This window comes from Nothoprocta perdicaria, unplaced genomic scaffold, assembly GCF_003342845.1.
Source record: "Nothoprocta perdicaria isolate Ctin4 unplaced genomic scaffold, notPer1 scaffold_4, whole genome shotgun sequence".
In the NCBI taxonomy this organism is placed as follows: Eukaryota; Metazoa; Chordata; class Aves; order Tinamiformes; family Tinamidae; genus Nothoprocta; species Nothoprocta perdicaria.
In genome coordinates, this window is record NW_020455643.1 from 4,303,031 (window position 1) to 4,313,938 (window position 10,908).

Genomic DNA, 10,908 nt, shown 5'->3' on the forward strand with positions numbered 1-10,908 from the left:
CCCCCTGGACTGCATGGGCACAATTTGGGGTGTTTTAGACTATTTGAACAAACACATTGTACTAATGTACACAAATGCACACATTTTGCACATGTAAATGTATACACAAATCTATACACATGTATACAAATACATTTGTATACAAAGCTCAACATACCTAAGTARAGGAGTTATCCTTGGCACCACAGCTGGTCGGACACGCTGCTCCCCGACTTGTGCTAGTTCTGGAGGAGGAAAATGAAACAAATCAGCATGACAGGAATTGCAGGAGCAGCCACTGTTCAGGCACAGCCGCCCCCTCTCCCCTGGCCAACTGCGCCAACAGCTGCTCCAGTGTAATTAAAAAATGACAAACGAGCCCCCGGGGCTTCTGACAAGGTTTATGTCCCCTTCCACACTCCGTGTTTAGACTTAGGAAGTACAGGTGGGATACACACATCTGTTAATACGTTGGTTTGTGCACTGGCAGCTCCCTGAAAAATTGCCCTTGAGGGGTTTGCCAGCAAAAACAGTGCTGAAAAGAAAACCAAAAAATTCATCAGGAAGATAAACAATTCACCAGGCAAACTCCAGCAAACCTGTTCAAGTATGAAGTTTGATATCACAGCCCTCATGCATCTATTGATTTTTCTCCATGATTATATGTTAATCCACTGCTGTGTTTAAAAATCCAACCTATACAGCCCTGTACAACCAAAATGGATATGCATGCAGCGTTTGCAACTGCAGGATCACAAACACCACTCTGCTAGCAGAAAACTGACTTAATCTCACTTCATATTACATAAACGAATGGACTTACTTTGAGGATTTGAAGGGACTTGCTTTAAATGAAGGATCAGTCACTTAAGCTTGAAGGAAAAGTATTAGGATTAAAGAAATACTCCCAGATGTTAAAATACAGGAAGAACCGTAAGATATATTATGACTCAATTGCAAATATCCATATGGATTTGGTGTGGTTCATTTCACTGGCAACGCTAAGGCACATCTTGCTTCCTTTAACTTTTACATTGTAATACTTAGGGATGCTGGCAATGAGGTTTGTCCATGGCTCCTTAAATGTGAATTATAAACAGCTCTAGCTGAAATACCTATCCCTGATATGCTCCATTCTGCTTTGTGGCTACAGGTAACAACAGTACAAGGAATTACTGTTTTAGATAAATGAACRAAGTATTTAATCTTTCAAACACTTAAGCCTGTTTTTAACCCAAAAAGTTAGAAGCAAGAACCCCATATTATATAAATAGCTTCATGTAAATTAACAAAAGCAGTTGGTGCTTTTGGTCTCAAACACTCTAGCAGAATTTGTATAAACACAATTAAACACRTTGATGCAGCATCTGCCCTACATTATTATGGTCAAAAGGGTCGTTCTTCTCTGCTGGACTTTCAATAATGACATATTGAACAGCTTCAGTTTTTAGCAGCAGAAGCAGAACCGCAAATCAAGTAATTCCCCAGGCCGCCTTCAATGATGATTTAAGAAAAACACTAGTAAACTAGGCAGGCTCTGTCAAACAGAGTACAAAATCTTTATTAGCCAATAAGTTAAAGTGTTCTCATAAATAGATGTTGTAGTCTTTTGTACACTGTATTGAGCATAAAGCGAGGCTTCATTTATTCCTCAGACTCCGATCCTTCCTCGTCCTGACTGATCTGGAAGTAGCGCAGTTCGTACGTCTCCTTGTCAGAGGCCACCACACGAAGCCAGTCACGAAGATTGTTCTTCTTGAGATACTTCTTTGTGAGGTATTTTAGGTACCTGAAAAAGGGCAATTTCACTTTAGAACTCAGTCACAGTTTCAGTTAGCAACTCTTACTGTCTGCCTTCCATCCACAATGTGGCTCTGGCAGTGTCACAAACAGTATAAATTTTAGATATGGGGGTCACTCCATTTAGCACACCAATTCTATCCAGAAATCAGAAATTATTGCATATATCTGTATAAAATATATCCACAATTCCTTTCTTGGTGTTGAATATACATATTTTTAATAATAAATTCATAAAATCTGTTACTTTGATACTACTTGGCTATACAGCACAATATTAATAACTCAAAAGCACAGGAAAGCAAATGTTGGTCTCACTCAATACATATGAATACAGCTGTACCACCAAACTAAAGGCTAGAAGAACAAACCATACCTCTGCTCTGACCAGCATGTTCCTCTATTGCACTCCTAACACACCAAGCCACTTAGGGCTTCATTTGACTTAAGGTATTCCTCTGCCATATACACATTTTGCATATGCATATTTTAATACACAYTTTAAAGTGAAAACTGCTCATGATATAGATGCAGACAGGCTTTCTGAAAGCGTATCTTAGCTTAATATACAGCTAAGAAGATATATTAAGCATCTAGGCATTACTATATCTGTATCAGAAGGAGTGCCAATTAGCGATTTAAACAGATGGCAGTTTTAATTGCTAATATTGACAAAGTCTGTCTGTATCATGTTTGTAACTAACATTTACAGGTGTCAGTAAGACCAGAACTTTCTCTGTGCAAGTTTGCAATGTTGACACACATCATTGTACAAACACAACAGAAGGAAACTTAGGCCGACCTTTTAGAAAACTGCTTCTCGGACGTCACCGTGATCTTGTTCTTGAGGCGTTCAATGTGAACAGTGTTCCCCAAGTTGCCGGTTTTCCCGTTGACCTTAACCTTCTCCTTTAGGAACTGCTCCTGTTTCAACGTTAGAGCAGAAATACAACACTAGGGAAGGGCACCCTAGGTGTGCACTAGGGAAGGGACCCTAGTCGTGGAGCACGCGTTAAAAAACAGTTTACTGTGACCTGACAAGAAGTATTTGCAGTGGCGTAAGATATTAGAACATGCAATTAAGACACACCCCTGTGTAAGCTGATGATTCAACTTTCAAAATTTCCGTTCATAGATGGTTACAGAGGAGCTTGCCCAGGAAAAAAACCTAACCCCCTTTTACCCCCCCCCCCCCCCCAAAAAAAAAAAAAAAGGAAAAAAAAAGCTTTTCAAAAGCAGCCCAAAGCGGCCCAAAAGCCACCGGGCGGGAATGGGTTTTACCCGGTCAAAACCGCCACTTACGAAATTCCCGGAGTCAAAGATGCCATCTTCGACGGGATGGGTCAAGTCCAGGCAGAACTTCCACGTGGCCTTTTTCGACTTTCTGTCCTTTTGCTGATTAGTAACAAATAAAATCACAGTAAGGGTGTGTCAGCGCCGCGTGTCCCCGCGCGCCGGCCCGCCCGGCGGCTCCGCGCCCGGCCGGGTGTCCCCGCTCCCCGCCGCGGTCCCGCTCCCCGCCCCGGCCCGGCCGCTCTCACGCACCGGCGCCATGTCCGTCCCGGCGCGGCTGCGGAAAGGAGGGACGGCCGCGCGCGGCGCTCTTTTATACCGCGCCCTGACGTCACGGCGCGCTCACGCAGACGGAGCGGGGCCTGCGCGCGCCTGCGCGCTGAGGGGCGGCAGCGGCGCCTGGCGGCGGGAAGCGGCGCCCTCCTCTCCCAACCGCCTCCAGCCCGCGGCGCCGCGAGCGCCTTCCCSTCCTTCCACCTGCGAAGGAGCCCGGGGAAAAAGGGAAAACGAGAACGGGGAGCCGCTGTCGAACCGGTTTCCCTCTTGTTGTAACCAGAGGCACCCATCCCTCCAGAAAGGATCCCCTTCTGCAAGCCCCACAGCCTTGAACACCACACAACCTTTCATAAACAGAGATTTTTATTATTATTATTATTTCTGAAGTGGGAAACAGACAGGTGTACCTTCCAAATTATCATTTTTAATGGTGTTAAAAACACATCTTCAAATACACGCACACAGCAGGGTGCCTGCGGGCAGCCGGGGCCGCCCTCCCGCGCGCGGCTCGCGCTGCTGCTGGCGCCGCTCGCTCCCGTCACCGGCACGAGGCGCCCCCGGCCSTGCAGAGCCACGGCGGTGCTGGCAGCACAACAAGATGGCCGGGAACGGGGGTATCCCCGGTACAGAGCGGGCGTCTCGTCCACAAGCGGTTCCTCTCCATGGCAAATACGTCAGGGCGAGAGCACCGGAGCGGCTGGAGGCTCCCGCGCACCGGCCGAGGGTTCCACAGCGCCCGACGCCTTCGGGAGGGCTCCCGGCCTGGCATCAAAATACTCCAAACATCCCCAACAAGGTGGGGTTTTTTTCCCCCCCTTCTGAAGTTGAATTCTACTGTAACGAACTACATTCTAAATTACTCAACCAAAAACAAAAGACAAATCAGCTTTATTGGCTTTTGAATTCTGTAAGACTGACCTGCAGTAACCATAAGTTTGAATTGTCAAGTTGACTTCTTTAGACTATGTAAAATAACCTGTGTTGTGAAACTGCACCTTTTGGGGTACATTACGGATTAGAAAAACCTGCAAGAGGCTTGAAAGCAGTTACATTAAATAATGAAATTCAGCCAACTTTTTTTTTAAAAAAAGAAAAAACCAAAAATCAGCCCTGAGAACATGGCTCAACTAGCAACAGCCTAGTTGAAAAACCACTATTACAAGCAAAAATTAGGATCTGTTGAAATCATGAAATATTATTTGCCAACATTTGAGGCAGGAAACACTGCAGTCTTCTTAATTCTGTACAGTAATAACAAACTCACTGAATTGGAGTCATAAAGAAAAAAACATTATTAGGAGCAGAAATACTTTTCTTCACCTCTTAGTTTTCACAGCCTTTATATTAAGCAATTGCATCAGCTACTAGAATTTTGTAGTTTTTGTTTCTGACACAGCTTAAAGTATTAAAATAGTGCTACAAAACATGTAGATGGATAAGATTTGTTTTAATGTAAAGCTCTGAGAGCAGAACTTCACTAAATGTTTGACAGGGATCTTAAATACGCACTCATAATGGACTACTGATCACAAACAAAATTTTGTTGCAAATGATTCTGACAGTAAACTGAAATGTCCTACTTTGAAAGAAATGGCTGAAATATTTCCTCTAATTTAGGAGCAACTTCTTACTGAAACTTGGAGATTATGCTTAAGACTCATGCTAAACCACAAGCTTTACCTGTGGGAAGCTTCATGCATGATGAGCYGATGCTCTGCACTTCCACAGCATTTGAAGTGCTTCACAAAAGACAAGTATATAAATAGCACAAACCTCTACTGAAGTACTGAACCATCTAAATCTTGCAGAACTGAAGGTAGGAATAGAAGGACATCTTTAAGTCCCAGGAAGGGCTATTCCAATAAACTGGAGCTCACCAAAACTGTATCTTTAGATTGCGGTAGTACCTGAAAATATCAGGCAGATCAGGACCTACTGCAGAAATTAGAAAAAAAAACAACCAACCAAAAAGAAAACACCAGCCCTTGTCCCAAAGAACTTAGTCCAAATAAATGCTTAAGATTGTGGGCCCGTGGCATCAAATCCCTAGCTTGTAACACATGTTCTGAAGGACAGTCACACAAGAGTGGATGAAAGCACTCTTGTAAGGATAAATACAAATCTTACCATTTTCAAGCATTTTAGAAGTATTCTGAATACAGTGATAGCATCTAGAACTTTTGTTAAGTTTGAAGCAGTGGCCTACGACTTCCCACTGGACATCATTAACACCATTAGTAATGGTTTCRGTATCTCTAAACCAAACAAGGCCTCTTTCAGCTATCAGTATGACGGAGAGGCCAGAAAGAGCATATACTGCAGATTAGACTACTAAGCAGGCACTTCTAGCTATTCTGAATGCATTTCAATCTCTTGCGTCTATGGCTTTTTTAAAAGCAGTTTTGTCATTTCAGTCAAGATGCTATTTGTAGAGCTCACCTACAACACTGACTGTGCTGGGCGAGAGCATGCAGCACTATCCTCCACCTGCCAGCTTTCACAGGGAACTGCGCTTCCTTACCGGAGGAGATTTATTGCTGTCTTTACCTTCATTGTGCTCCTCTCCCTGCCACAAGAAGGCTATGGAAAATGCATGTTTTTGCCACCTCTACTAGACCTCCAAGATTTGCTAAGCCCCAACATGGCAGGTACAAGGACAGGTACAAGGGCACATCAGGAGAGTGGCTGTGAGCCCTTTGGGAATTAARGAGTACATAGTATTAAGCTCCAAACATTTTAAGTAGTTAACAGCAACGTGAAGTCTCACTCTTGCTGCCGAAAGAGCACAAACAGTGCACGCTGTCCAGGGCAKCACGCCAACCGCTCACAGGTTGTCCTCAATTAGCCAATAGCTACTGAAGCTTAAGGCAAGTTTACAAAACAATTCAGTTTATGAACTGTGAAGAGAGGTTTAAGCCACGGGCAAAGGAGTTCCTCCCTTATTAAGGGACACTAACTATCAAGTGGAGCAACAAAAACAGGAGTAGACTAGTTATCCTTCTGCAACTAGTTCTGTAAAGCTTCCTTTGCCTGCTAAGCTGCTAACAAGTTAGAGGCATGCATATGTGTTTTAATGACTTGAGAAACTTCTATGGATAGCAGCCAGCTTTCTAAACTATGGAGCACTTACTTCTGTAAGTCAGCTATGGTTGTTCTGTATTGTCTGTCAAGTCTTTGTCTTGACAATACTATAGATCTACTTTCAAAAAGAATCACATGCATTTAGTTTAGGCTCAATGCTACAATATGCCCCACTTTTTGAAAAACCTTGTGCTACAAAAATGGTCTCAACCTGAAGATTAAAACCTAGAGCTGGAAGCACTGCAACAGATTCCCATGGAGTTTGTCACCCTTTTATAGTTTCAGATAAATACAATAGAGGAAAGCAATTGAACTGCATTTTTCTGTTTTTATTTTTCAAGTCTGACAAAGGCCTCGAGTGAAAGTCTATAGCTTTAACATCCATCTCACCTTTGTATCCCCTTAACCTACCTATATCGCATCTACCCAATACTCCAATGCCTGCCTAAACCAAAGGTAGGCTTTGACACCATTTTAACATTACAATAAGCCAAAAATTGGCAAAGAAGAGTACAGAGGTAATACAGTTAAGTTGCACATGGCCACAGGGGCTTTGTCAAGCCAGCTGGCGTTTTTGATCACTTGAGTTTCTTGGTCTAAAACTTGTGATTGGCACCTACAGTTCTGCAAGAGTCCCAATTCACAAAATACGTAAGCTTCTTTAAAAAAAAAAAAAAAAGAAAAAAAAAGAACAAAAAAGAGAAAAAACCCTACTTTTATTGTCAGTTCTACGTAAATATGCCAAGAAAAATACTATTTGTGCTCTAGGTCACTTTATAATCCTAGATACCTACTAGCTTATCTAAAAGCCCCTGAATACTGTATTTTGTCTGTTCATACAGACAAACACTGTTTTGCTCAAGCAAATAAAAATATATCCACTAATAACACCTGATTGGTTTCTCAGATCCATAGCTGAAACCCACAGGAATGTTAAAATAGTTACAATTAAGGAATTAAAATCTCAGTGATTTTGAAAACTGCCAGTTAGCCTGCAACACTAATCCAGAATCCAGCACTGCTTTTTAACAATTCAAAAAAGAAATGAGGTTGCTTGTGAAGGCCAGAGCTTTGGTGACAATCAGAACAAAATTTAAAGATCTGTGATTTGTCCAGACCTGAGCAGCTGCCCGAGCCTGGAGATCCTCTTTATTTGCAAGGCTTTATGGCTACAGCACATTCTTCATTCATTGCACTTATGACAGATATCTGGAAGAAAAGAGAGACAGGTGAGCTCCAACACGTGCCACAGGAAACACTCAGAGAAGCTAGACACATTCGATTTTAGTATTTATCCCATCTCTTATCTGAGGAGAAGGGAAGGCCAAAGCAGGTGATTCAATTGCCCCATGACTTAAATATTTGCCCTTCACACTAGTTTGCTCTTCTGCCACCTTCTCTTTGCCTTATTGCTTTAGCTGGCAGCTTGTGGTTCATGCAACAGTGGAAAGCAAACATGCTTCTACAACAAAGCCATGTCAGCAACTGGTACTGTACACAGTCTGCTACAGATTACAGTCTACACACCTACTTGCAGACAAGTTTGCTAGTACAGTGAATTAGACTTAACATACCTCCACAGTCAGATCAAAACATGTTTTAGTCAAGAGCCAGCCCTAAAGTTTTTGACAATTATTACAGCTCTGCACTATCTTGATTAGGTAAGACTGGAGCTTCAGTCCACACCGTGCTGACCTACGTTGTGTGCACRGCACCATGATGTATCTAGCATTTGGGATGCACCTATACAGCCTCAATATCAGCTGAGCCAGACTGAGTGCTCCAATAGGTGGATGGTTCTGTATCTCAAAGAGCTGGCTCCCATACCTCCAAACCTCTACTCACAAAGAGATATAAATGGTAAGGATCAGAATAAGACAGTTCTTGGTAGCATGAGGTGGAATTTACTGTAGTTCTTCTCATCTGCTACACTTACCTGCACATCTTCACTGGCATTGAATTTTCCTTCTATTTCTTTGCCAAGATCACCTTCTGGTAACTTTAGATCCTCACGAACTTCACCACTTTCTGTCAGCAGGGAGAGATATCCATCCTGAATACCAATGAGCTATAAAGAGAAGTTCATTTTTAGGAAGCTCAACATTAGTAGTCACTAGTACACAGTGTTAAGATAAGCAGAAGACACAATAAACTGTTACAATATTTTTTTGAAGTACTGTATTTGTAACAGTTAAGAATGTCAGTTAATTTTTAACAACAATTTTAGAGTGCCAATAGCCACAGGCAACCATGGCAAAAGACAATCTGCTATTCAAGAATCACCGAATCCCATTATTTACTTCAGATCAACTGCAGCCAGATTCTGCAGCAGAAGCAAGAAGCACTTTCAAGTTAGAACTGGCATCAGATGCAGCTTAGGACCGTCTTGTTGATTCACATACCCTAAGGGTGAAATTTAAATGACAATATATGCTTAGATTCACATTCATTTGAAGAGAGATCTCGCTATTCTTTAGCTAATAGGAAGCCAGAGCRGAGGCAACCTTTTTCCAGATTCTGAAGAACTCCAGCATTGCAAGGAGAAGAGTGTGATCTTATAACACAAGCTACAACAAACACTGCTCTGAACACAACCTCTTGGGCCATTCATTTGTGTACTTCTAAAGGCTACCTCTACAATGAGCAGTCTGCAATACAGGAGCTCTCTATCAGTGAGCTCCCACTGCTTTAACAATTCAGTAAATGCCCATTTAGACACAGCACCACTGATCTAGTAGCAAGTTCACTGAACCATCATTTTCCCATTTTCTGACAACAGCACTTTATTAGTTGACAAGCAGTTTCAGGATGAAGAGAGTTTACTTGTGTTATTASAAATCTAAAGCTCTTTAATATGAGGAAGATCACGTTAACTCACTTGATAATCATTCCTCTTGATATTTGGAACATCCATGTTATGAGTTGAAGGGCAAATATCTTCATATTTTTTACCAGTGAAGATATCGATACCAACCAAGTGGACCTACAAGAAAAACACAGAAATGAGTTATTGCTGGTCCTGGAAGAATAAGATATCATTGCTCTCAGTATCATTAGCTCCACGTAGCTCTATCAGAGATTACAAACAGCCTACAAGATTCTACCCAAACCCTTTGCTTRCGATACAAAAACAGCTGAGGCCTAAAGAGCAGGCCTTTCAGAAACACTCTTGCATGCACATTATAGAAACACTGCATGAGAATTTACATTAGCCTTTTTTCATGGACAGTTTCACCATATATAATATATAATTAAAGCTCAACGTAAAGATGTGGCTATTAAAAACACTTATACTCCAAATTCTGGCTCTTCTGGGAAATGCAACGGCATTAGTGACAATGTGAGGTTAAAGTGAAAAGAAGCTGCACAAAAAGCAAAGCAACCGGCCTTTATACTAGGAGCAGCACTGCAGCAGGCACACGGGTTTCTAGTTTATAGCCTTAAACTCTTACTGTGTCCTCTCAATCTCACAACAGTTCTGGTATTTAATAAATCGAGTCAGACACAACATAATCTGAAACACTCAAAAGTGAACTGAGAGAAGAAGGGGCAATTTTTTTCCCCCCATATAAGTAACATATGCTTACAGCATTTAAACACCATAGGCCTGGTTTGCATGCATTCTGCAAGCTGAGAAACCTAAGAACCTATTTAGGCAGGCTTGTAACAGATCTCTCTGCTCTTGAACTTTAATATAGCCACCACGAAGTGTTGCTGAGTAAGTTCAGGGAAAGGCTAGCCAGGATCCAAACTCTGGACAGCTGCACAAGCCAACTGCTCCGGCAGGACGCCTGCAGCCCGGCCAGCACACCAAGGAGGGCCCTGCTGGGACGCAGCACGGGGACGGCGGCCTAACCTGGTGCCAGGGAAACGCAAGAAGGCGGCGAGCGAAACAGGGCCAGCGCAGGCCCGCAGAGATACCSTTATCTACGGCGCTCCTCCGGGTTATGTAACAGAACAGGGCCATTTCTGGTGGGCGCGGGCGAGCAGCACGGGCCGATATCGCAGGCGGGCTCGGGAGGGCGAGCACAACCGCACCCACGGCCTGGCCTTTCCACCAGCCCCTCCTTCCAGAACCTACGCCGGCCCCGCTCCAAAGCCACGCTKGGCCACCATCAAAATCACCCCAAAAAGCAAACCCGAGCCCCTTGCCTTCTCCTTTACAACCGCTCGCGCCACCCCAGCCCCGGGCAGGCCCCGGGGCCGCGGGACCCACCTTGGCGTGGCCGTGCTTGCCCGTCTTGGAGGTGGACATCTCGACGATCTTGCAGGGGCGCCCCTTGAGCACCACGAAGCCGTTCTTGCGCAGCGCCGAGCACTGCATGGGGTAGGTGGAGGAGGCGCCCGCGTCGCCCGTGGTGAAGTCCAGCTCGTCGGCCATGGCTGCGGCGGCGGGGAGCTGCAAGAAGCGGAGAGAGGCGTCCGGAGAGGGCCAGGCCGCGGGGGGGCCGGGCCGGGACACCGCGGGGACAGCGCCAT

The 10,908-nt window shown here is 43.9% G+C and overlaps 2 protein-coding genes across 2 annotated transcripts; both read right to left on the minus strand.

Moving 5' to 3' along the window:
• Positions 1-1,519: 1,519 nt before the first annotated feature.
• Positions 1,520-3,354, minus strand: RPL22L1 (ribosomal protein L22 like 1). Its single transcript, XM_026045280.1, has 4 exons — positions 3,325-3,354; positions 3,082-3,174; positions 2,582-2,703; positions 1,520-1,768 (listed from the first exon to the last, which is right to left on the minus strand). The coding sequence occupies exons 1-4, from the start codon at positions 3,331-3,333 to the stop codon at positions 1,624-1,626; spliced, it is 369 nt and encodes a 122-aa protein (XP_025901065.1). The 5' UTR covers positions 3,334-3,354; the 3' UTR covers positions 1,520-1,623.
• A 1,167-nt stretch (positions 3,355-4,521) lies between these two features.
• EIF5A2 (eukaryotic translation initiation factor 5A2) lies at positions 4,522-10,899 on the minus strand. The gene is made up of 4 exons (XM_026045200.1): positions 10,646-10,899; positions 9,308-9,412; positions 8,366-8,497; positions 4,522-7,638 (listed from the first exon to the last, which is right to left on the minus strand). Exons 1-4 carry the CDS (start codon positions 10,808-10,810, stop codon positions 7,579-7,581), a joined length of 462 nt encoding a protein of 153 aa, XP_025900985.1. The 5' UTR covers positions 10,811-10,899; the 3' UTR covers positions 4,522-7,578.
• Positions 10,900-10,908: the final 9 nt, after the last annotated feature.